This window comes from Neofelis nebulosa, chromosome 1 (genome assembly GCF_028018385.1).
Source record: "Neofelis nebulosa isolate mNeoNeb1 chromosome 1, mNeoNeb1.pri, whole genome shotgun sequence".
Classification (NCBI taxonomy): Eukaryota; Metazoa; Chordata; class Mammalia; order Carnivora; family Felidae; genus Neofelis; species Neofelis nebulosa.
Genome location: NC_080782.1, coordinates 193,711,570 through 193,738,576, shown reverse-complemented (window position 1 = coordinate 193,738,576; position 27,007 = coordinate 193,711,570). Strand labels below are relative to the sequence as shown.

The following is a 27,007-nucleotide window of genomic DNA, read 5'->3' as shown; positions in this document are numbered from 1 at the left end:
CAAGCAACGTAACCCATTTCCATTCTTTTCCTAGGGTCGTCAGGCTTTTCTTACAGTTCATGGGTCTACCTCTGTGGTAATGGGTCTTTGCGTGTCTTTGTATACCTGTGAATTTTTTTTTTTGGTTTTCTAATTAAAAGATTGAGATGCTGTTAAACACACACTTATTTCTTTCCACTGGGTGACAGTAAGAAACGAGGAACTTCACTTACGCCTTACTGCTTCCTATGAATTGCATACTATTAGATTACACCAACATACAATTGTTGAACATTTATAAAAACTCTAATTTTTGATTATGGACCGTGCTCTTAATAAAGAGCAGAGTTGTTTATTGGTATTGGGGTGATGGCTCTGGAGTGTTACTAGGAGCGCTCTGTGGATTCTAAAGCAAATCAAATGTAAATTTTGGTTGTACTTCCAACAACGTGCATCTTGAGAATCACTGTGTTGGTGTAGTTGAGCAGCTCTGCCTTATGTGCTAATGCGTGTGGCATTTCTTACCCCTGTCACGTCTGTCTAACGCCGTGTCTCACGAATGCATTTCCAGCTGTGCTGTGCTATCAAGAACTTAAAAGTAATAGCCAACATTTGAGATGCAATGGCACAGAGAGTAGTGTGCTGTTGGTGTCTAAATGTTGTTGTTTCTTACTTTTAAGATAATCAAAAATCCTTTACACACTTGTCTTACAGTATACTTCCTGGACTTATGGATTTTTTTTTTTTTTTTTTTTTTTTTTAGATCTGCTAGCCTTCCTTTGGCAAATTAAGGTTTCTTTTTGACCATAAATAAGAACAGCTTATCAGCCATGCATGTGCAAGGTCTATTTGTGTCAGTATCCTTCGTGTTTTTGACATTTTTGTTAAATTCCTGTGTTTCTGTGGTAATTTAATTGAAACATGTGATACTCCTAGCCCAAACTGGCTGAACTGAAACAATTCCTTTTCTTGCTCTGTTCTAATGTTCACTTACTTTTCTTCAACAGGCTATTTTAGGGAAGAACTTTTTCCTAAGTCTCAAAGCAGCTTTCTTAAAAAAAAATGTGCGAGTGAATAAATTTACCAGACAGCTGAGGTTTCAGGAAAATTAAATAAATACTGTATGATAATGCATTTCATGAAATTTGCTTACTTGTTTATAATCCTTGTCCTACATACAGACCCACATTTGTGTAGTCCTCCTACAAATAAAAAGAGTGATACTAGGCCCATAGCCTTACACATGAAGTTGAATATCTGTGCTTCAAATAATAGAGGAGAGGGAAGGGAAAGATTTCTTGAACATGTTTTTGTGGGGTCTTATTTAAGGAAAGTTGCTTATTAGCAAGGAGACCTGGAAAATGTGATTGGGAGCTGTCACATCGTAATTGAACAGTGGCAAGTAAAATTTTTGATTTGTAGATGTTGTAACACTTGAAATTCTTTTTTTTCCCCCTATTAGGCTGAGCTATGAGATACTACCAAGTCTATTCATAAAAGAACCCCGAAACCTCTTTAGAACACACCATCAGTCCAGCTCTAGAAACAGAAGCTAGGGTTCACCTTTGGCATCCACAGTTTCTCTCTCTCTCTCTCTCTCTTTAAATGACTTTGACTTTGGGAGGTAAAAGACAAGCAGATGAAATTAAAGAGAAAAACTAAGATACTGCTGTGGTTTAAAACAAATCATTGACGTCCCTTAGTATACTGGCATACAAACAGCTGGTAAGACTTTCTGAAAAGAATTATTTCACAGAAATGAAAAAACTTATTGTCTTTTTCCTTTCCCACATGCTGCAATACAGGAAGCTCCGATTCTGTGGTTCCTGATGTAAGTAGTGTTCATTTGTTTTTGGAATAAATAAGGTGACCTTGGTGGGACCGAATTAGCACCGAGTAGCATTGCTTATTTTCAGTTGCATAAGAATTTATCAAGGAGCAGTCTTTCCAAGTTGGAAAGACCTATTTTGAGATGAAAAGACAAGCCTCCTCTGGTACTGCTTAGGCAAAGGGTGGTATGAATAATTCATGTTAGCGAGAGTGCTTCAGTAGATGACTCAATGATGTCACATGTTCTTCCTTGTTTGCACATCTTCTCTTCTGACTGGTTAGCTTCCAGTTCCAACCCTCAGTGCCCCGAGTCGCTGGGCATGGGATCAAGAGGAGGAGCGGAAGCGGCAGGAGCGGTGGCAGAAGGAGCAGGACCGCCTTCTGCAGGTAGAGCAGAAATATATGGGCTCCCAGGAACTGGTCCCTGTCAACCAGCATCGTGAAGCAAATTAAAAAAAAAAAAGTTAAAAGCTAATAACCTCATAATTAACAAATCTTTTGATAGGTAGCCCATCTTGTGTTAATTACATTTCTATTTTGAAACTTTCCCAGCCCTCTTTTTACATAATTATTTACCCCGTGTATGTTTTAGAATGAGGCACTACAGTTTTGTGGAATTCTTACATGTGGGAAGTGTATGGGTTGTAAGGACTTAACACCCTTTACGCTGTGTGCTTATTCTGTTGCAGAGAAATCCAGCCCCCTTGCTAGCAAGGGGCTCTAATCAATTACAGCTGTGGTAGAGGGTGGCTATAGATTCAATTCTGAGTATCTACCCTTCCCTCAGACTGTGTTTTAATTTGATATAAGCTATTTGTTTAAGTTTATTTATCTCGAGGGGAGAGAGAGAGACAGAGGGAGAATCCCAAGTAGAATCCATGCTGTCAGCGCAGAGCCCGACGTGGGGCTCGATCCCACAAACCATGAGATCATGAGCTGAGCCAAAATCTAGAGTCAGGCACTTACCCAACTGAGCCATCCAGACACCCCAATGTAATAAGCTATTTTGTACTTTAGGGATGGAAGTCCTATTGGTTAAAATAATATCACTGCCTTTAAAGATTGAGATGAATGGTAGAGCTAGAAAAAAAATGCTAGTAAAACAGATTCTGTTTAACATCATTAACCTGTTAATTAACTAATTAACTAACATGCTGTCTCTTCTTATAGGAAAAATATCAACGTGAGCAGGAGAAACTCAGGGAAGAGTGGCAAAGGGCTAAGCAGGAAGCTGAGAGAGAGAATTACAAGTACTTGAATGAGGTAGTGTTGGAGTATGCTGTGTTCTCTGTCTTGGTGAAATTAGCTGAAAAACGGAAGATACTATATTTCACCTGGCTTTGGCCACATATTCACTTAACACAAGCTCTTTGGAAAATACAGTGAGCTTTGATTTATCAGAATTTTGCTTTGATGTTTCAACCTTTCTCTTAGTTTCTCTAGAGTATCATTAAATAATTGTGTTAATCAACTCTAACTGCACCTTTGTCTTCTTCTGTCTCTGTCACCCATGTGTGGCTTTGTTGGCAGTGAAACTTTTACCATCATTCCAAGTGGAATTCCAGGCCAACTGCAATAAAGTCTCTAAAACTGACTATAGATCTGTCTTTATGACATCATAGAAAGACACAGATTTGGACGGGTTTCTTGTTCTCCCTGGTCACCTAGGAGCTGATGGTCCTGAACTCAAACAGCATTTCTCTGACTGCACGGGAGCCTGCCGTTGCCAGCTGGGAAGCCACCTGGGGTGAGGGGTCCAAGTCCTCCGACCGGGAAGGAACCCGAGCAGGAGAAGAGGAGAGGAGCCAGCAGCAAAAGGAGGGTGCGGACGAGGACCAGAGAAAGAAGCTGCAGGAGCAACTAACTCTTGAGAAAGAGAGGACACCGGAGGAGCCACAGTATCAGGAAGGGCAGGAGCAGAAGAGGCATCCGGCGGAGGCCGAGGAGTGCAAGCACCAGGCAGAGAGAGAGAGGGAAACTTCAGTCAGAATATACCAGTATAGAAGGTTTGTCCCACAGCCGAAGGGCACTGTCGTATTTTAAATTGGCTTGGCTTAGTTGTATCCGTTCCCCACTCCAGAGGCACTATGTTGATCCCTACCATCCATTCTCTACACAGGCAGCCCAGTGGAAACCCTTTACATTGTATACCTGATCCTGTCACCTTACTTCCCTGCTTACATCTATTCAGATGGCTCTCTGTTGTGTTAGAACACCACCCAAGTCTTCGTAGTAACCTAGAAGGCTTGCACGAGCTGGGTCTTGGCCCTGTGGTCTACGTAGCTTCCTACTACTCTTCCCCTCACTCTGTCTGTTCCAGACACACTGGCCTCCTTTTCCTTCCTTGAAACTCTCCAATGCATCCTGCCCCAGGACTTCTGCATTTCTCAGTCCCTGTGCTTGGAGACGTCTTCCCTCACGCATTTGTTTGTCTTACTCATTTTCTTTAAGTCTTTGCTCAAATGTCACCTTCTCAGACTTTCTGGAATACCTCATCTAAAATATGTGTCTTTTCCCCACCCCTTCTCCCGACATACCATGCTTTATGTTATGTGTTTGTGGCCTTCCTGCCCACTGAAACATAAGAATTACATTTAATACTTCTTTGTTTGTTTGCTTCTCTAGCCCGGCCCTAGAACAGTAGCAGGTATACATCTGTGGGATGAATAAATTGCAAAATATGCTATTAGTAGTTCTGCTTTCTGCAGTGCTTGATTGAAATACTTGTGTTTAGTTTTTATCCAGAGGCCGTCTCATAAAGAGGCTAGAATAACATTGTTTTGGTATCAATTCCTCAAGCTCAGGAAAGGCATTGAAGTCTGATAGTTTTACCATAAACTCCTCTATCTTTTTAGGCCAATTGATTCCTATGATCTACCAAAGAGAGAGGAAAAATCCCCAGGGTTGCTTCCTAGTGACAGGTATGTAGGACATCTCATTGTAATATGGTTGGAATAATTGGTTTAAATGAATATTTGAGGGCTTGCCTAGATGTTTTGTAGGACTACTTTAACTTTTTCTGTGTGTGTGTGTGTGTGTCGGGGGGGGGGGTGGGATACAAAGATCTTGCTGGTTGATCTTTGTACGGACTAGCTTTTGCTGTGTAACCAGCTACCCCTAAACTTAGTGATTTAACATGGTTTTGTGGGTATTTTGGGGCTGATTCTAACTGGCAGTTCTTCTAATTGATTGGGCTCCTCATACATCTGCTACTGGTTTACTAGGCAGCTCTGCTTTGGGGAGTTGGCTGACTGTCAGCTGGATGGTGAGGACAACTAGGCCATGTGTCTTTCAAGACCCAGCAAGCCAGTGCAGTCTTACGTATGTGGTGGCTGAGCAGAGAGAGGGAAAGCGAAGAAGCATGCAAGGCTCCTTGCAGTCTAGGTTCTGAACGAGCCCGCCAACACTTCTGCCACATTCCATTACCTAAAGTCACAGGCCAGCCCGAGTTCACAGAAGAGAGAAAAACTCTACCTCTTTCCGCGTAGGAGGAGCCACAATGCGAGGGGAATGGACGCTGGGTAGAAGTGTGTTCATCTTCGGCAATCTATCTTAATTTTTGTTTTAAAGAGGTTACAAGCAATGGCCTAAGCTTACTCGAAGTCATGTGTGGACATCTGAAATGAGAATTGCGGCCTTCCCTTAGGCTGATTAGAGCTACCGGTCAATTCCAGTAAATGTTATATATGTCTTAAAATTCCCTGAAGTGTTAAATTTAATGTTTGAAAGTAACTTTAAAATGCTTTGCAGTTCTGAAACCATTAAGGACTTCTGGATAGAACTCTGTCTATACATTCCCAGTGTATGACCATTAATTTGTGTTTTCAGAGCTGACATTTCTTCTTTAGGAAGTTTGCCTTAGATATATGGAAAGAGTCATCTCTATGGGCAATGAGGATGACTGAGTAGGACTCCAAGTCGATAGGGAACATTAATATATAGGTAGTAATGGGCTGACATGAAGCTAGAAAATGTTTTAGCGATGGATGGCCTTATTTATAGTGAAGGTTTCTGGGTAATTGTGGATCATTAAAATGTGTATCTCTCTTTTTAAAGATATGCATTTACTTATATATTTAAATAATCTTTATTTATGTGGCTTATTACCTTGAGAAAATAGATTGCAGAGGCAAAATCAGTAACTCCTGGAAATATAAAACACTGCTAGGCATTTGTGATGCAGCATGGGCTGAGAGGCATTAAGAGGTGTGGCTGGACACCTTGTAATAAAAGTATTTTCTATGTTAATACAAATGAAACCATCATGAAAGTTGCTAACAGTTGTGATACATTATTATGTCCTACACATTATTATATGTTGTATATATGCACATGTATGCTCTATGCATACGTTATGTGTATGTATGATAACATATATTATTCGTTATTACCACTATCATTTGGAGTTCTTGTGCTTGAAGAGTGAGAATGAGAACAGCATGGGTTGATACAGAAACCTAAATGTTGCCATTACAAAGTCAGGTAACTTCATAGGTTCCCTATGCCAGCACAGGTGAGTACCTCTTTGCACTGCCAAGATAGCATTGGTCAGTGGCTGTTTTGGAGTAAGTACCCTAGTGCCCAAAAAGTCAACTTCTTGACCCTTGGGCAGCATGAAGGAAGTGGGGGACAGTATGATGTTAGGTAATCTGATGACAGATGTCTGGTATAGCCTGTGAGATCGAGATCTGGAAGAGAATCAAAGTACACAGACTGGTCAAAAATCATAGGCTTAATCATCCTACAAACTGGAGAGGATCTTCACATTTATATCTGCTTCAAGCATTAAGCTGTTTTCTCATTTAGAGACATCGCTGTTTTATGCTACCTTGTACAACATGAAAAATTCCTTAGTATGAAAATAAATGTTGCTCTCAACAGACATAGGAAATAAATCAACTGCTTTAAAAAGCAATCTTTTTGGTGTTCTTACATCACAAATGTAAAAAAGATGTTCCTAATGAGACATCTGTAACATGTTGTGTTTTGTTTTGTAGGAATAAATCCAGATCCACTACTGAACTGGATGATTACCCTACAAATAAAAATGGTAAATGTGAATTTTCCCCCCAAATTCCTCAGCACAGTTGCTTGTTTATGCTATCACACACTATGATCGGTATTTTTAAAGTCAATATATTTCAGATTCATTAAGATTACATAATTAAAATACCAAGTATTTTTAGCATTTGTGTATAAAAACAAAACTATCTTGTGGTTATTTTGGCTTTACTTTATAATGGAGGGGGTACTGGGAGATTAAAATGGTTTTAAATAGCTAATGAAATATGGGCATTTTTCAGTGCTGCTGATGGTTTTGTATAGATTTCATCTTGCAGCCAAGGAAATAGGACAGAGAAGTTTTCTGCAGAATACCAGGGGACTTAAAAATTGTTTATAAACTTGAAATTGTACATTTAAGTGCCAAGTGTCCCAAAGTCCGAAATGATAATCATTTCACTAACTTGGCAAAAATGAGCTGGAACCTGATATTATTAGTATAAAGTGTGCTTTTAGAAATGCATGTGGGGCGCCTGGGTGGCTCAGTCAGTTGAGCATCTGACTTCGGCTCAGGTCATGATCTCATGGTTTGTGGGTTTGAGCCCTGTGTCAGGCTCTGTGCTGACAGCTCAGAGTTTGCTTCAGATTCTGTCTCCTTCTCTCTCTGCCCCTCCCCCTTTCATGCTCTTGCTCTCTCTCTCTCAAAAAGAAATAAACATTAAAAAATTAACTAAAAAATTAATAAAAGGAATGCATGTGACTGAAATTATATAACTAAGTGGGGGGGAACCCCAAGCGTAAAGCATCAATTTAGAACAGGGTTTGTATATCAGTCTTTGGGTAAGCAGGGTGTTGGCCGGTTATATGAATGAATCGAAGGTCCAGGTGAGGATTGAGCTGAATTTGGTGGACATGCCCACTGATGGATAGCTGTTTCCAGCTCCAGCCTGCTGCGGCATTGTGGGAGAATGCAAGCCTGTGAGGGCCAACTGTTTCTGTTGTAAAAGAGAAGTTAATTGGGGCGCCTGGGTGGCTCAGTCAGTTAAGCGTCCGACTTCAGCTCAGGTCACGATCTCACGGTCTGTGAGTTCGAGCCCCGCGTCCGGCTCTGGGCTGATGGCTCAGAGCCTGGAGCCTGCTTCCAGTTCTGTGTCTCCCTCTCTCTCTGCCCCTGCCCCGTTCATGCTCTGTCTCTCTCTGTCTCAAAAATAAATAAACATTAAAAAAAATTTAAAAAAAAAAAGAGAAATTAATGAAAATCCACCTTTTAAAAAATCTTTTAAGTGCTGACAAGGATAAACAAAATTTAAAACCTCTGTGAGCCAAACAACACATCTATAGCCCTAATTGGTCTAGTTTGTAACCTCTGGTTAAAGCTCATAGAATTTAGTTTGTTAGGTTCTATGATCACCTCCTTCTCCTTAACACATAGGACCTTCCATTATCTGGTCCTAGTGTAAATTTCCAGCTGTTATGCTGTCTTTCCTGGCAGGAACCCTTATCTTAAACCAAAATTTTTTCTTTCCCAGTTCCCAGTTTATCACATGCTTTCTGATCTTGTTCCTCTGGTCTTACTTGTTTGGATCTCTGAGTTTCTTTCCCCCCTGAATTTGCCCTAGCCACAATTAAAATCAAACTTTAAGTACTTCAGTCTTCAATGTTTGCTTTCTTCCCTTTACTAACTGTAAAGCTCCTGAGTAGCAGGCAGTGGAACTAACGAAATGAAGTATTTTATTGAAAGACTCAGTTATGCCAATAAGGCACTTCTAAAATAGAAAATGTTTAATTTAAAATCTGACCAGGGGTGCCTGGGTGGCTCAGTCAGTTAAGAGTCTGACTTTGGCTCAGGTCATGGTCTCACGGGTTTGTGGGTTCGAGCCCCACGTCAGGCTCTGTGCTAACAACTCAGAGCCTGGAGCCTGCTTCGGATCTGTGCCTCCCTCTATTTCTGCCCCTCCCTTACTCTCTCTCTCTCTCTTTCAAAAATAAAAAATAAAAAAAAAAAAAAACCTGACCAAATTGATAAGCTGTATGCATACACAAATGTAAATGTAGGTATGTATGAGAAAACTTTGGCCTTTTTCACTGCTCACTAATGCAGAGAGGCGCCATGAATTTTGAAAAAAAATGACAACAGCAGTAAATGTGGAGAGTGAAAGGAAACAAATCCTGAGATGAAATTTCCTAATCCCAAGTTGAAAGGGGGAAAATACTTCAAAGTTATGGATGTTTTACCCAAATCAGAAATTAATCAGCTTATCCAATGAGACAAAGCCTTCAGGATAAAACCTCACTTAATTGTCATTCATATATTCAGCATCCAAATTCTGGCTTTGTCAGTTTCTTAGAGGACAAACAAATCTGATAACATTCCTTGGTTAGCATTTGGGTTACTTGACTATTTTTCAATTTCACAAAAGCTATTTCAGTGATAGAATGTGCTCTTATTCCTACAATTTGGTCATGACTTATTCTAGAACTTACACTCAGGAAGACTTGAGTCATGTCAGCTGGAGATGCAGGCATATATATCTTCCTCCCCCCGGAGAGAGTGTATGTTTTTTGAAACCGTGTCACAGCAGGCTTTCGACGAGCATGTGTTTGATTGATTTAATTTCATGAGGAAAGAGAAGCGGAAGAGAAAGTATTTCTAGATGATCATTTTGAAGCTTACTAACACTGAAATCAATGCTGGTTGTTTCCTTTTTGGGAAGCCTGCTTAAGTCTTTCTGGGTGCACCTGTGACGTGCCTCTGGGTGTGGAACTGGAATTCGCAGGAATAGCGGACTTAACTTCTGTGTTCCCATGCAGCAGTCTTATTGAGAATTGATGTTAACATATGTGCACAATGTCATATTTTTTGCTACATTGTATTTGGAAATTTATCCACTATCCAACCTCCTTTTTTTTTTTTTTTAAATAATAGCTAATCCTGAAGTTTTTGATATGTTTTTAATTTAGGAAGCAGTAAATATTTAGACCGAATTGGGAGCACTAGCTCATCACAGAGGAGCTCCAAGAAGGAACAGGTGCCGTCAGAAGCAGAGTTAGAGAGACAGCAAATCCTTCAAGAAATGAGGAAGAGAACATCTCTTCACAATGACAACAGCTGGATCCGACAGCGCAGTTCCAGTGTCAACAAGGAGCCCATTTGTCTGCCTGGGATTATGAGAAGGTGCGAGAGTTTTTAGGAGTTAATTCCTCTTTTGTACTGTGAGGCAGATATTTAATTTCTGGACAGGTGGGTGACTTTGGACAGGAGAGTTGTCGTAATATTTTTTCTTATCTAAAATTCAGTGGAGAAAGGGCAGCACAGTGAATGTGACTGGGCACATGTTCGAGCACTTATTTGAGGGCCAGACATATGCCAGTTACTTTGTCTACCTCATCTGACTTCCTCTGGGGAAAATGTTTTGAGGCAAGGATGGTGATTCTGTTCTTCCATATAAAGAAACTGTGGCTCAAGCCGGGAATACACTTGGACAAAAACATGTGGCTAACAGGTTGCAAAGGTGGATGTGAAATTCTGAAGTAATGATTCAGTCGCTTAAAAAATTTATGCTGCTCTTTGTCCTTCCTTGGCTGCTGAACTGAGAAAATTAAGCCTGTTTGTTTATAATGAGCTAATGGTTCATTTGGAATCATAATAGTGTTTACACAGTGTGAAACCTAATTTTTATAACTTTAAGGAAAACATATAGATATAAATTAATTGAAAATGAGAATGTGAACATTTTGAAAGATGTTGATAAATGAATACTGAAGCTACTTTTATTAAGTATTTTGCCAGGTGACAAACTGAGGAAAATTTGGAACACGTTACAAGGGCTAATTATCTCACTATACAGGGAACTTTCATAAATCAATAAATAAACTGTGACAACTTTATAGGAGCATAGACAGGTGGTATGAACAGATAGTTCACAGAAAAAGAAAGTAAACATATAAAAGGTTAACGCTACTCCTAAGACAACAATGATGTATCTCCTTATAAGATTTGTAGAGGCTTAAATATTGACTAATTCAATCTAGTCTTAGCAGTGGTATAAGGAAACAGGAATTATTTCTCCCAGTTGAGTGGAAAGTTTTTCAGTATTTATTCAGCAGAAGCTTTTATGTCTGTACCCATGTGAGCCACCTAGTTTCTGGCACTTTATCTTCTGAATGTATTTGGATAAATATGCAAAAGAGAGACCAAAGGATATATACTTAAGTATTATTGGCAATAGGTAAAAAGAAAAGAATCAGAATATCTGTGAATAGGAGTGTACTTAGTTCTTGCTAAACAACTAATGGCACATTGATGAACCCCAGTTTTGAGGTGGTATATGATACAGCAATGTCTCTTTCATTCTTTCAGAGTTGTGTAATATTCTACCTTATCACAATTCTTATCACAACTGACTGGGCAGCACTTTGGATGATGTTGGTTGGAGCACTCGGACAGCCCTTTTGAGCTGGTGTTGCCAAAAAAAAAAAAAAGTTACTTTTCTCTTTTGATAAAGGATGAGATAGTACATCATTTTGACTTTCTAGGCCACATCAGTGTCTGTCACATATTCTTTGTTGTTTTTTTTTATGACTGTTTGAAAATTAAAAATATCCTTAGCTCATGATTTGTGCGTATCCTGATGGTGGGCTGTAATTTGCTGACTTCTGATGTAGTTGCTGCACTGAGAGCTCATCTGGAGCTCTTGGTGAGGAGCCTCTGCTCCTGCATGGGCCTTTCCCATAGCTGCTTGAGCTGCCTCATGACGTGGTACCTGGATTCAGAGAGGAAACCTTTCAGGAGGATAAGCCCTCATGTGCAGGTGTGTCATGTGGCCAAGCAGAGAATCAGTGGGAGGGGACCACGCATGTCACATGGCCAAGGAGAGAATCAGTGGGAGGGGACCACGCAATGGCCTGGATGCCAAGAGGATGAGTCACGGGGGGCCTCTCAAGTACGGTCTACACATGAACCGGCGTGAAGATGGTTCTAATATAATACATACTCCATGGAATAAAGTGAGTTATGAAAAGTATGCATTGTGGAATAATCCCAGTTGGTTAAGAAAGTTAAAACCATGAACACATTACATACGTGTATAGACATGGCTGTACTTATGTAAATTTGTATCTGTTTGTAACTCTGTAAACAGAAGAAGTCTAGAAGTTAACAGTGGTTACCTCTGGGAATTAGGGCAGGTAAATTGTGGTAAGTGAGGGTGGTTGGGGGGACTTAATTCATCCCTCAGATACCCCTCTATACCGCTTGGGTCCTTTTCATCATGATGATGTAGTACTTCTCTAATTATAAAAGAAAAAATGCATATTTTACACTTGGGATAAAAGATCAAGTTTTAAATGTAGTAACAAAATTGACCTGTTAGAAATTAACCATTTATAATTTGGAGTCAACCTTTGTAGATCAGAATTTATGTAAGCATTTGACTTTGTTTATGAGAGGTTTTCCAGAAGTTGTATTTAATTCAGTTTGTGAGCTAAGTTCTATATTAAGTGCATATTCACTTTAAGGGAAATGGCTGGTGAGTGCTTCCACAAGATAGACATTGAAGAGTTGACTAAATTCAGGGTTTGGGGTGGTGAGGAATGAGGACAGCATAGTAGGAATGGTCTGGATTACCCTGGAATCAGACAGACACTGTTGAAAGCCAGTTCTACCTAGCTCTTTTTCCTATGGAGAAGTTAGCATCTGTGAGATATAAAAAAATTGTATATAGTGTGTGAAAAATAAAAATTTTGACTATGTTTAGTCTAACACCTGATATATATAAGTGCCTAAAATGGTATTTTTTGGTTCAATTTTAAAAATTAAGATATGTCTATTCAGCTGAATATTTAAAGGAAGAATGTAGTAGTTTATTTTTAAAAAATTAATATTTTCCACTTTGGTGTTTTTTATTTTATCTAAGCACCAAGTAAATACAAATAAATGAAGATTAATTGAATATGAAACATCATGATTCTGATGAAAAGAAACTTTGGTTATTAGTGGCAACTTTATATGTAACGGGACTCGCTAGATTAATACCTACTTACAAAATACAGAAGGTAGTAGATATTTTAGTGACTGTAATGATAGATTCTAGTTGAATGTATTATATAACCTTAATTAACCCTTTCTGTGTTCAGAGGTGAATCTCTAGATAACCTGGATTCCCCAAGATCCAATTCCTGGAAACCATCCCCTTGGCTCAATCAGTCTTCAGGAGTCCATGCTTCCTCCTCCGTTCAAGACTTCAGTCGCCCACCACCTCAGCTGGTGTCCACGTCAAACCGTGCCTACATGCGGAATCCATCCTCCAGCGTTCCCCCTCCTTCCACTGGTTCTGTGAAGACCACCACCGCACCTTCTCCCACACCACGCAGCCATTCTCCTTCAGCATCACAGCTGGGCTCCCAGCTACGCAACAGGTGAGAATCCTAGTCTTGGGGTATTTTTTCATTAAAATTTCCCCAGAGTCTTGTCCAAGTTTTCTGGTGAAAACCAAAACCAAGCCTTTTGGAATCTGTCAAATTCAGCGTTCCTTTACCAAAATTAATTAAGGTTTTCTTAATAGCTTTCCATGCTGCCCTAAGAGCATTTACGGACGTCTTGTGAAGCCATTGGAGACCTTTGAAACATGTGCTTCATTGCCACTGTCCCGTTTGCTTGTGGTCTGTGCACACGTACTTGTGTAGTTCTCAACGTGGAAGCATAAAAATATACAGTAATTTGTGAATGCATTTGAAATTTATGAGTAAGAGCAGTATTGTAAATGTTTGACTTTTATTGAGACTATATGCAAACTCTTTTTTTAATAGGAACTGAGTGTAAAAGGAAAGCATTATAACCCAGCTCCATTGTCTGTGCAACTTTTAACAAGCTGGAGAAAAAATGTTAAGTAGTTAGATACTGCTTTTTTTGTTTTTGACTTTCAAACCATTGCTGGCTACTTACGTAGTTTGCCAATATTTTGTTCAGACTACAGAACCCAGTTCTGTAGGTTATATGATGCAGGAACTGGTTAGAGTCGTAACCATAGACCTAGACTCAGCTTGTCTTCTGATGTGGAGTAAAACTCAGACATCAGCCTGTGTTGGGTTTTGAGGTTTGTTAGCCTCTTCACAGACCCAGTGCTTCAAGAAACCGTGTGTATACTCCGAAGGGAGCTCTAGGCATATAGTACTTTCCATTGCAATGAAATACTGAAAAGTAAAAACACGGTGATTAATGCTGGAATTTTTTTTAGCTATCAAATGAGGGATTTGTTAAGAAGACATAGCCATCTAAAATAATGTTGCTTGTTCCAGGATCTCTAAAGTGTGTATCATGGAGTTTTGAATTAAGAAGGGGTACAAATTTGTGGTAAACGTGGGGAGAGATGAAGGCTATGGAGTTGGAGGAAGGCAGAGGACAGAGTGTGCACTTACTTATCTGAGAGCTCTGCCCTACAAGAGCAGATAGGAGACGGGCTGTTGACTTTTTTGCCCTGGAAATGTCTCTCTCAAGGAGGCAGCATGGGCAGTGATACACTGTCAGTGTCACTACTGTGCTAGTACAATGGGAGGCAATGGTAAGAAGTGACCTTTACCTTCCCACCTGGGACAGGAGAGACATACATCCAGGGGAGAGTAGAACCCCTCCTTACCTATGTAAATGGTAGCTGTCAGCCAACTGTCACCAGAGGCATCCTGGAAGCCAGAGGCACCGTCCGGAACACTGGAACTTCTGGGTAACTAGAATAGCAAGTGAGTGAGAAAGAGGCTGGGAAAACAAGGTTGAGATGGTAGAGGAGATGTGATCTAAGGACAGTAACGTCAGGAGGTACAGAATGGACGAATTACACTGAAATTGTTCATTTGTACAAATAGGTGTCAAGGGTTTCGGAACCACCATGGAGATCCTTCAAGGTACAACATAGCATACTTTGATTGTCTGGTGACCACTCTCCTCCCACAGATACATACTTTCTTAAGTAGTTATTAATGTTAATGCCAGAGTGTGATTTTTAAGTAACCTTGATTTGAGCAGATGAAAGCCTCCCTTCCATTCTTGTTCCGCGTCTAGGTCAGTCAGTGGGAAGCGCATGTGCTCCTACTGTAATAACATTCTGGGCAAAGGAGCCGCCATGATCATCGAGTCCCTGGGTCTTTGTTATCATTTGCATTGTTTTAAGGTGAGACGGAGACAGACAGCCTGTAGGCCCGCAAAGCTTTGCTTGGAGAGCGCATGGCTTCTTTGCGCGCTGGGTGTGGATGTGTCACTAACAAAACTCCGTGCTACATGCATCAGTCTGTGCTGCACTTTGAATCACAAATTGCCTGTTCTCAAATCTTAAACTAGTTTCAAAAATTAAGTCCAGAAACACTATGTACTACCAGCCTCCAATCTGTTAAGATTCTAGAAGTCAAATTTACAGCTTATAAATGCTTCATCTAACATGCTGTCATAGGCATACCTGAAATAAAATTTACCAGTGTTATTAAGAGCATGGGGACATGCAATTCCAAGTGTCTGAAAGCTTAGCTTTACTAGGGAGAGTATGTGAAGAAGAACATTGTAAATATTTTTATAGCTGCAAAGCCTGCTTACACCTGGTGGGTTTCTGCCCATAGGAACGAAGCCTGTAATTACTTTTTTTTTCTTCAATATCTATCTTTAGGGACACATCTATGTGATTCTAGAACTTGCATTGGGCCAGAAAGAGACTTTGGTTCTTATTCCTGGAGTCTCGCAGACCACAGCTTGTTTAAGCCTGTGTATTGCTGGCTTGAGTGGTTCCTGGGCAGAACAGAATGAGTCAAAGTAATTAGTGTTTGAACATGTGGAACCGATATATGTTGCCTTGAAGTGAAAGTGCCGTGTCCAAACGCTTGCCAGGCTGGTGCAGTGGGGACACTAGGTGTTGCCCACCCCAGAGGAAAGTGCCAGATACCCACTCCTCATTTACCTCACTAGTTCATGCAATGCCTTATCCTCTCACATTCCCCTATAAGAAACGAAGACTGAATTCTTTCAAGCTAATCAGCAAATCATTTTTACTCTTTTGGTATACTTAGAATGATAATTTTGACTCTTAAAATTGGACTTAAGAATTCTTTAATGTCTCATCTGGCAGGCTTGATTTTCATCTACTAATTATCTTTTGGGCTTTCTACCCCACCCCACCCCCGCCTTTGCTGAAATGTATTTAAGAGCTTAGAAGCTGCATTCTGCTCAATCTTTTCTTGTTTTTACCTAAGAGTGCCCCAAGACTTCCTGAGCTGACTGACTGGGGTGGTTCTTTCTCGTTCCTCAGTGCATTGCCTGTGAGCGTGACCTCGGAGGCTCCTCCTCAGGAGCTGAAGTCAGAATCAGAAACCACCAACTGTACTGCAATGACTGCTATCTCAGATACAAATGTAAGAGAGCAAATCAGGGAGAAAATTTCTTGTCTTCTAAGGAGACCACGGGTTCCCGTGCATTTCCCTGAACCTGCATCCACATTCCCCTCAACCTCCCTGCCTTAGATGCCAGGCTTTAGGAATCTTAGTGTGTCCCCCTCAAAGAGGCTGCGGTGAGTGGGTCAGTGCTCCAATGCCAGCCACACACTGGTGGGTCAGGGGTGGAGAGTGAGGAATTGGAAAGGGATGTATGGCTGAAGCAGGACAGCATTCTGTGCTGTCTGCTCAGTGTTTGGAGAAACTTCTAATGACTCGAGGATATCAACAAACCAAAACAGACAGCTAAAATGATCCTTCTGGGTAGACTATAAGCTGTTTTTTGGCAAAGAGTTGGTCCCTCATCATTAGCTGATTCCTATTAGCTAACAGTGGGCTTTGATTATGTGATTCAGAACATGACCAACTTTAAAACCTATGGTTTAAAAAAGGTAATAAAGAATAGTCAGTTTATGCTTTGTTGCTATACAATCATATATCCATATATACAATATTTTAAAAAGGAGAACGTTTATTCTGATTACATGGTGTTTCAGTGTCATTTTTGGAAAAACTGAGTTTTTTAAAAACTTCACATGCTGGTTTGTGTCTAAGCACGTTTTTGTTTGTGTGTTATAAAACATAAGATAGCACAAGTAGATTGCATATTGTTTATAGCCACATAAAGACAACTATTACTGCTGTTTATATTTTGAACCTTGATGCTGGTAACATGTGTTTCTTCCTTATTGTGAAAGGGTGTTACAAGTGGTATCAGCAAAACCATTTGCTTTTGAACTCTGAGGTATTTATATGGCCCTTTATGTGAAGAGTGCTTTGAAAATGGTTTCAGCTCAGTCAACTCTCTCTTATCTGTCAGCGGGTTGTGAACCTTCTCTCCCCAGCATCCCGTCCTTTGGATGCGACCACTGAGGTTGGAGAGTGGCAAGGCTGGGCATGTAATGGCGGGAGTGTGTGTATGTGTGTGCGCTTTTCTCTCTTTAATCAAATTCCCAAGCCAAATATATTTGATCTTTGGAATCTTCAGGGGAAAATTGCCCATGCCTTTTCTCTCCTCCAGTACAAATAATAGAGAGTTGAGTGTAATTTCTATATTAGCAGTTTATTTTTATAAATAAAGAATTTTAGAAACGAGGCTGTGATTTGCCTAGCTTTACCCTAAGTGAGTGACAAGGTCACGCTTTCTACCTCACGGGGCCATTCTCTGAGTGATTACCACTATGTATCCCAGGCAGCGATACTCAAGTATTTCTCAGGCCTAAGTACTTTTCTTTTTTTCTCCTTGCCCGATCAGCTGGACGGCCAACCGCCATGTGATGTAAGCCTCCCCGCGAAAGCACTGTTGCAGATAGAAGAAGAGGTGGTTGCTGCTGATGTAGATCTATAAATACATGTTGGATTTCTTTTGTGCTCTTTTTTAAAAAGGATAACACTTTTTTTTTTTTTTTTTTGCCTCTCTAGATTACATCAGAGCATTATAGTCTTGGTAGAACGTGTATTTTTGTTGTTGTTGTTTATTTATAAGAAGGTAATTCTGTATGGGGGGAAAAGTGCAGTATTTACTTTTTGAAGTCAGCATCTTAAAAAGCACAAGGGAAAAATAAGAACTTCAAAATATTTTTGGCGCTGATAATGATCTAGTTTGACTTTCTAGTGGTGTTTTGAAGAGGGTTATTTTATTGTTTCTTTTTTAAAAAGGTTCTGAAACATTATTTGAAATAGTTAATATAAATATATGATTGCATTTGCTGTTTATTGTAATGTATACTAAATTAATACAGAACCGTATAGAAAATGTCACTAAAATCTACCCACAAATTTGCCTTCTGTATCCTTCTTTTCATCTATGTAATATTGTGCTTTTTTTTTTTTAAGAAAAACTTTTAGCATACGTGACATTTTATTTGCTTGATGAAGAGATCTCTATTTTCTTCAGAATTGTCGCTAAGCAGTTCTCAATAGAAAGCTGCTGTTTTTCATTAATACAAAATCATCAGGGTTTGTATACCAAAAGTTTTCTCCAGGAACTAACAAGCCTTTCTGTTCATTGCATTTGTAAATAAACTTGCTGTTGCATTAAGGAATGGTTCTCCTTTTTCTTCTCTGTGTGTGTGTTTGTCTACCTCCCAAACCTTTTAATCCTATTTCAGTATGTGGCTTTTCTTGATATTTTTTTTATTTAGCATCTTTACTGAGATATAAACTAACATATAATCAACTTCATATATTTAAACTGTACGATATGACAAGTTAAATATGTGTGAATACCTATGAAATTATCACCATACTCTTGATGTTGTTTTATGTGGAAAACTTTCACTAGGAACTTTATTTTAGAGGGAAGGTTATTTCTGAATGCAGCACACTTCGATAGTAAGAGGTGAAATGGATAGTACATTGTTGAATCATTTGGTTAAAATCTTCATTCTTCTGCTTCCCCAATGATAAAAGAAAATAGTGGTTTAGAAAAACCTTCATATGTTTTCAGTCATATGTGGATTTTGAGAAACTTAACAGAAGACCATGGGAGAAGAGAAGGAAAAAAGATAGTTACAGAGAGGGAAGCAAACCATTAGAAACTCCTAAATACAGAGAACAAACTGAGGGTTGATCAGGGTGGAGAAGCCAGGGGTGGGAGGGGGAGGCAATGGGTGATGGGCGTTGAGGAGGGCACTTGTTGGAACGAGCACCGGGTATTGTATGTAAGTGATGTATCACGGGAATCTACTCCTGAAGCCAAGAGCACACTGTATAGTATGTTACCTAACTTGACAATAAATTTTATATATTAAAAAAATCTATGTAGGGGCGCCTGGGTGGCGCAGTCGGTTAAGCGTCCGACTTCAGCCAGGTCACGATCTCGCGGTCCGTGAGTTCGAGCCCCGCGTCAGGCTCTGGGCTGATGGCTCGGAGCCTGGAGCCTGTTTCCGATTCTGTGTCTCCCTCTCTCTCTGCCCCTCCCCCGTTCATGCTCTGTCTCTCTCTGTCCCAAAAAATGAATAAAAAACGTTGAAAAAAAAATCTATGTAGAAAAAAACACATGCACTTTGTTTTAGAAATCTGGAATGGCAATGTAAGAATAGAAAACTAGCATGTTTTGAGCAAAAATATCAACTTGCACGAATCTTTTGTAACAAAGTAGAGTAGATAATTCTAGGGTATGAGAACTGTATTCGGAATAGGTTAGAAATAAGCTCTAATATGGGAGAAAATTTAAAATTTAGTTTGCTCTTATTTTTTAGTACTTATTTAATCTAAAATAAAGAATGTGCTTCCTGGGGCGCATGGTTGGCTCAGTTGGTAGAGCATGATTCTTGATCTCAGAGTTGTAAATTTAAGCCCCACGTTGGGTGTAGAGATTACTTAAAAATAAAATCTTAAAAAAAATGTGCTTATTGATGAAAATTTATCAAATGCCTCAAAGCATGAATTTCTCAATTCCCAAACTCCAATGACAAGAGCTCTGTTTGGATTCATTCTGTATACATTTACCCTACATTCTTGGTTAACACTGGATTGTGAATTTTTCTGTGTTCTTAAAATAGTTTCTATTTATCTTTATTAATGGTTAATATTTAGTTGATGATTCTAATGGGCATATTTCAGTTGTTTCTAGTAAGCATTTTAATATATGTAATGATTACATATTTACATATAAATGTATTTCTTGCTTAAATCCTGTAATGGACTCTTTGATCATTTTCTTTTTTCTTTTTTTAAAGTTTATTTTGAGAGAAAGAGCACAGGGAGGGAGGAGCAGAGAGAGGGAGAGAGAGAATCCCAAGCAGGTTCTGTGTTGCCAGTGCAGAGTCCAGCATGGGGCTCTATCTTACCAACTGTGAGATCATGGCCTAAGCCAAGATCAAGAGTTGGATGCTTAACTGATTTAGCCATCCCAGTGCCCCCATTTTATCTCTTTATGTTGTCATAGATATGAATTTACTGACCCAGAATATAAGTGCATGCTTAAAATATGCATTTTAAGACTGTCACAATATATATTGCCAAAGTGGTTTCTGGAAAGATGCTATGCTACCAGCTTAGATCCCATGAGCAGCACATGGGCTTGTCCATTTCACTGCATGCTTGCCAAAATGAGTTTCTATTGCCTTGTTGTCTGCCTGACACGCAGTAGCCCTCAATATGTAGTAGCTGCAGAAATTAATAAACTGCTTCAATTTGTCATGTTAATTGTGCTGCTTCTTGCCTGTAGCACAGGCTTTAGTTCTCACATCATGATTTTAGTTTTCTGATCTGACATTTTTTCTGTTACTCCTTTTCATCTAAGTCTCTTGTGTTTTCATCTTTTTTTTTAACGTTTATTTATTTTTGAGACAGAGAGAGACAGAACATGAGCAGGGGAGGGTGAGAGAGAGAGGGAAACACAGAATCTGAAACAGGCTCCAGGCTTTGAGCTGTCAGCACAGAGCCCAACGCGGGGCTCGAACTCATGGACCGTGAGATCATGACCTGAGCCAAAGTTGGACGCTTAACTGACTGAGCCACCCAGGTGCCCCAGTCTTGTGTTTTCACCTTATCTGTTCACTTTTCATCTCATTATGTTCTCACAACTTTTTTCTCATGTTTCTCACATTATCTTGCTTAGTGATATCAATTTTGTTAGTATAAATTGTTAAGACGGTTTTCAGAGGTTTTCTTCTAAGACACTGGTTCTAGATACCTTTGTAGAAGCACATGAGTATGTGTTACTTCATCTAGGAACAAGGGAAGATTCAGTCATTCAGTATTTTTTAATTGTACTTTATGTCCCAGGTAGTTTTGGGCACTGTAGATAGAGCAACAAATCAATACAAAGTCTTGCTTCTGATTGGGCTTAGATTTCAAGTGGGGGGAGAGAAAGGATAAGTGCAGGAAAATGTAACTTATAATAAGGGCATCGAAAAACAAATGACCCAAGGTATAAGGAGGATCGACAAGTGTGAAAATGAGAGTTTGGCCATGCATTTTGTTTGTTTGCTTGTTTTTTGTTTTTTTGTTTTGTTTTGTTTTGTTTTGTAAGGGTTGTCAGAGAGTGCCTCTTTGACCTTTGAGCCAAGCCCTGAAGGAATGAGGGAGCAAACCTCACAGGTACTTGAGAGGAAAGCATTCCAGACATAGAGGAGAGCAAGTGCAAAAGTCTTGAGGTAGGAGAATACATGCTGTGTTCACGAAGCAACCATGGGGTTGGAACAGAATGAAAGGGTGGTAGGAGATGTGGAGAGGGAAGGCACAGGTCAGCGGGCTGTTATAGGACTTTGGACCTTACTTTGAATGAGACAAAGAGATGTCGGAGGGTTGAGCAGAGGAGTGAAATGAATTACGTTTTATAAGGACTACAGACCACTGTGTGAACTAGAGATTGGAGAAGGGCAAAGGTAAAAGCAGGGAGACGAGTTTGGATTCTATTGAAGTGGTCCAAGCAGATGATGTTTTCTTCAACAGGGTAGGGGCAGGGGAGGGAAGGAGGAGTAGGCAGATTATATGGCATGTGCATGGGTCTTGGAGGTGAAGCTGACAATTCGATGATGGACTGGATGGAACGGGAGAGAAAGGGAAGAGTCAAAGTCTATAGTATTGTCTTGAGGAACTGAAAAATGGAATCTTCATTTCTTGGAAGGGGTCAGGTTGTCGGTAAAGCACATTTGTGGTAGTGGGGCAGGGAGATCAGAGGTTTGGTTTTTAAACAGGGTAAGGGTTGAACAGTCTATAGATCATGAAATGACAGTGTCGAGTAAGCAGCTGGCTAGGCATGTCTGGAGTTCAAGGGTTCAGAGATGAATGTAGAGCCCATCAGTATATAGCTAAAACTAAAGCCGAGAACCAGGAAGACTCATCTGGGTTCTGAGTAAATAGAGAAGGTGTCCAAGGACAGCGCTAACTTCAGAAAGGAAAGTAGGATGAAAGTTTGTTGTATTCAAGAATGTAAACTTGGCATTTTACCTAATTTTCATTTATATCACAGGGTGAGAACTAGCCAAACAAATTAGAAACTATCTGGATTCCAATGAAGAGAAACAGAATAATAAGCACTGCTGGTTAGAATTGAGGGATGTGTCTAAAAGGGTATGTCAGGGTTGGGATTCAACTTGTTTTATTTAGCACTTTAACATCCATCCCTGCAATCTGAAAGAGGGATTAAAGGCATGCTAACGCAAGTCCCAGTTCATACCAGTAAAAATGGCATTAAAAAAACCCTACTTTGTGTTTAAAATTCATGTGTATGGGACAGGAAAAACCAACTTCCAGATTCTTGTCATAAAACACATAGGTGCTGGGAGTATATTTGATGAAGACAAAGCAATCCTTATTCTCGTATGGAGGAGACAGGCACACCCCCACAAGATTCTAGTACATGGTATAAGAGGCCAGGGAAATAGAGTGTGTGAGAATCCGTGTGTCCTTTACACTAAGGGAGTAGAAGTGAATTCACTGCAGAGTTGCTATTTGAACAGCATCTTTAAGAGCAGATACAACCTTGGCAGATCTTGTAGATGGGACAAAATACCCCTTGAGTTGAGATCAAACTCCCAGAATTTGTTCCCTTACTTTGTTTTCCCAACAAAACCATACGCCGTTTGGTCTGTTTTGCAAAGGAATGGGAATATTCCTCGGTAGTCTGTTTGTGGTAGTGTATCCATGAAGCCATGAGGATCTTCCCAGGTAGGGAGACTACAAAAAGGAATAAGGTGAGAGATCATGACTCCAAAACCTGAAGTGAAAAAATAGCTCTGGGACCTCAAGCTTGGAGAGTGTAGAGACTGATACTGTTGTGAGAGTTCTGTTTTAGACTTAACTGTAAACTTGACATATGAGAAGGGTCTGAAGGTAGCTGGGTTTAAATAGAAAAAAATGGTAGGGCATCTGGGTGACTCAGTTGGTTAAGTGTCCAACTCTTGATTTCGGCTCAGGACATGATCTCACGGTTCATGAGTTTGAGGCCTGTGTTGAGCTCTGCGCTTATTTGCCTATATTTGAACCAAGCGTAATCCCATATTTTGGTAATCAGGACCCCGTTAAGTGGAGTCCAACTTCCAAATCATGCTATTGCTAATTAGAGTATCATGGAGTAAATGTTGCAGAGTCAACCACAACGTGTACCATAGTTGTTAGCCTTTATGAATGCTCTGGAAAATTGAGTATTTGCATTGTGCAAGACTCTGTCTTGCTTTCATAATCAACACCTTGTCAGTGAGGTTTTTTTTTTTAACGTTTGTTTTTGAGAGAGACAGTGCAAGTGGGGGAGGGGCAAAGAGAGGGGGGTGGACACACAATGTGAAGCAGGCTCCAGGCTCTGAGCTGTCAGCACAGAGCCTAACGCAGGGCTCGAACTCATGAACATTGAGATCATGACCTGAGCCAAAGTCGGACGCTCAACCGACTGAGCCACCCAGGTGTCCCTTTGCCAGTGAGTTTCTTAAAGAACAACACAGAACAGGAGAAGGAATGAGAATATTTTATCATATCCAACAAGGAAAGGACCATATGAGGGAGTAGTTGCTAGAACAGTTAATATGTTCAAGCAAATAAAGATCAACTCATGGTGGTGATGAGGGGAAAAATTGGGAAATGATAGTTTATGAATACTTTGTGAATATGAATGTACAAAACAGTCATACTTTTTCAGGTTTCTTATATAAAAATTCATAAAAGGATATCAAGGGTTAAATACTCATCTCTTTATGACTAAATTTTAAACTTCTTAAGATTTTGGATTTTATATGTTATAATCTCATGATATTGTTTAACACATTCAGTTGATCCCATAACTCTCAATGATCTGTTTGACAACTCTTGGTGAAGCTTTTTAAAAAATGTTTATTTAGTTTTGAGAGAGAGAGCCTGGGGGAAGAGCAGAGACAGAGGGGGAGAGAGAATCCTAAGCAGGCTCTGCGTTGTCAGCACAGAGCCTGATGTGGGGCTCAAACTCATGAACCATGAAATTGTAACCTGAGCCAAAGTCAGACGCTTAACTGACTAAGCCACCCAGGCACCCCTGTGTGAAAATCTTTAGTGCTTACGCTATCAAGATCCTCAAAGCTCTTCTTCAATAGTATTTTCAACACCAATTTTAGAATACAATCTTTGGAAGGTTATTAAAACTTCTTGGTATTAAAATTAAAGAAAAAATAGGATTTATTTAACATTCCATAGGAGCATAGGAGAGGCCTGGCAGAAATCAGGAAAATGATTTAATGTAGCAGTGTTTTCTAGGTTACATTCAGACTTTTAGCTTGCGTATTTTTGTGTGCCACTTGCTGCTCCTTTTTTTAAGCTAAAATGCCTTATTAGATCCATAATGAATTCGGTGTCACAGACCTGCATGTGAGGCATTGATCTGCTAGTTGCCACTTCAGGCTAAATAGAGAGTTCCTCTTACATTTGTCAGAGGCTCATTCACCTTTTCAACCTGTTCTATGGTGTCAGGAAAACAGCCCTCAAAGATGGCCAGAGGACGTCTGTGGGTGCTCTCAAATCCATTTCTTCCTCCAGATCAAACCAGCTCCCTCTGATCACAAGTCATAAAATGCTCAGTTTGTGGCAGTTTCAAGTTCAGAGGTATAGGGAGGTTTCAGACGTCCTTGATGCCTTCATTCTGAATATGTGTAAATTGTAGTCTGGGGAGTATAGCCCCAAGCCGAAGAGGAGGCCAGGTGAAGTGGGTAGAAGAGAGAGAGAGAGAGGAAAGAGCCTCTCCCTGGTTCACCTTCACAAATGTTTATTGGTTGCTTGCCATGTGCCAGGTTAATTAGGGACATAATAGCACGTGTGGTATTTTGATACTATGAAGTTCAGCTATGAAAATGACTTGTGTCATTGAAATTAATATCTACTTACAGCCCCGGTCCATCTGAAGGCAGAAAACTCAAATCTAGTCTATTTCTTCTCTCCAACTTTTTCAGATTTAGATCCCGTCAAATCAGGATTTTCCCTTGGGTGGCACCTGGCCTTTGGCCTTGGTCACCTCGGGGCAGAGTTGTGGCCCTGTGGAGGGTCTGTGGGAGCACTTTGTTCTCCCCAGTTTCTGTGCCGATGTTCACTGCAGTCCTGTTGTCCTCTCTGATCTTTCGACTTGGTCAGCCCTACATGATAGCATCCACTGGGGTGTCCCCTTTCCCATCTGATCAATGGCTTGGAGGTCTGTGCAGTACAACTTATCCAGGATGCCTCTCCAGCATCCATCCCTTCACTTCAAATATGCTGCTCCCTGGATCAAGAGGTCTGCTGTGTGTGTGTGTGTGTGTGTGTGTGTGTGTGTGTGTGTGTGTGAGAGAGAAACCCAAGCAGACTGGAAGGGCGTTGTTAGCCCTGGAGGTCAGGATCAGTCCAGCCAGATGGAGGGAAGGATGGGCAGGAGGCTGGGATAATGGGAACACAGGCCGGAAACTAACTTCATGGGAAGAACCTTGGGTGGGAAGGAAGTTTCCAGAGCCATGTTGTGGTTGAAAAGACGGCAGTCAGGAGCAGTGGGGAGCCAGACAGGACTGGGGGTGTCCTCTGTTCAGGGCTCTGCCTCTCCACCTGGAGCCAGCTGGCCTCAAAGCTTAGGATATGAAGCAAGACCATAGAGCCTGCTGGTAGTTTGAATTCTTTCTTTCTTGTGGAAAGGGGGATCCACCCCTAGATCCTTAATCACATCTGCAAAGCCCCTTTTTCATAGAACGTAACATTTCACAGGTTCCAGAGATTAGGATGGGCCCTTAGTTAGCATTCCACAGTCACCTTGGTATTTACCAACCACGCACAGGAATTCATACCCTCCCCTCATGCCTCTTTAAAAGGAGTAAATTAGGATGATTCTGACTAAAAATATTTTTCTCAAATTGTATTTATAAATATGTGCTCATCGCTAAGAGATGCAGTAAAATGACATTTATAATTCCAGGAGACTTAATTTTCAGTGGGATGGTGGTGGTTCCAATGACCTGGACATTGCATGCTTTTCCAGTTCACAACGCATTTCTTGTGGGAGTGCTCTCCAAAATGAGGTGCAAGCAAGATGATCCATCGTGTTGTAGGAAGAATATATTACATTTATTTATCTTTTATGTTAAAAAAAATTAATGTTTATTTTTGAGAGAGGGGGAGAGAGAGAGGCAGAGCACGAGCAGGAGAGGGGCAGAGAGAGAGGGAGACACAGAATCTGAGGCAGGTTCCAGGCTCCGAGCTGTCAGCACAGAGCCCAACATGGAGCTTGAACCTACAAACCTCGAGATCATGACCTGAGCCAAAGTCAGACACTTAACCAACTGAACCACCCAGGTGCCCCTATTTAAAAAAAATTTTTTAATGTGTATTTATTTTTGAGAGAGCACATATGTTTCAAAAAAATTAAGCTTTTCTCATATTTCATACAAAGGTTGACACACACATGCCTGTCTTTATGTCTGTTAGTCACTTGTGGCACAGACGACACAAGGTACCCTGAAGGCTAAATGGGAATTCCATACCGTGGAGGGGTTGACAATGGTGCCCTCATTTGGCACGTTGTGACGTATTACAATTTACTTGTGACATCACCTTGCAAGGTTAAAAAAAGACTAAGCGTGAAGAGCGTGAAGAAGAACCTCTAGGGGCGCCTGGGTGGCTCAGTGGGTTAAGCTTCCTACTTGGGCTCAGGTCATGATCTCCTGGTTCATGAGTTTGAGCCCCGCATGGGACTCTGTGCTCATTGCCTGGAGCCTGCTCTGAGTTCTGTGTCTCCCTCTCTTTCTGCCCCTCCCCTGCTCGTACTCTCTGTCTCTCTCAAAAATAAATACCCATTAAAAAAAAA

At 40.4% G+C, this 27,007-nt stretch overlaps 1 protein-coding gene across 24 annotated transcripts in view; it reads left to right on the top strand.

Moving 5' to 3' along the window:
- Positions 1–18,316, top strand: part of LMO7 (LIM domain 7) — a 196,546-nt gene extending 178,230 nt beyond the window's left edge. For 13 of the 24 annotated variants that reach the window (XM_058682605.1, XM_058682673.1, XM_058682753.1 and 10 more), the window contains 12 exons: positions 35–76; positions 1,785–1,810; positions 2,092–2,196; positions 2,980–3,075; positions 3,481–3,815; positions 4,665–4,730; positions 6,807–6,859; positions 9,772–9,985; positions 12,946–13,227; positions 14,864–14,972; positions 16,095–16,197; positions 17,531–18,316. In XM_058682605.1, coding sequence (XP_058538588.1) covers positions 35–76; positions 1,785–1,810; positions 2,092–2,196; positions 2,980–3,075; positions 3,481–3,815; positions 4,665–4,730; positions 6,807–6,859; positions 9,772–9,985; positions 12,946–13,227; positions 14,864–14,972; positions 16,095–16,197; positions 17,531–17,553 — 1,454 coding nt within the window. In that variant the 3' untranslated portion in view covers positions 17,554–18,316. Of the gene's footprint in view, positions 1–34; positions 77–1,784; positions 1,811–2,091; positions 2,197–2,979; positions 3,076–3,477; positions 3,816–4,664; positions 4,731–6,806; positions 6,860–9,771; positions 9,986–12,945; positions 13,228–14,667; positions 14,819–14,863; positions 14,973–16,094; positions 16,198–17,530 lie in introns of those variants that run through there. The other 11 variants (XM_058682770.1, XM_058682740.1, XM_058682701.1 and 8 more) reach the window with 5 other exon arrangements.
- The last annotated feature ends 8,691 nt before the right edge of the window (positions 18,317–27,007 follow it).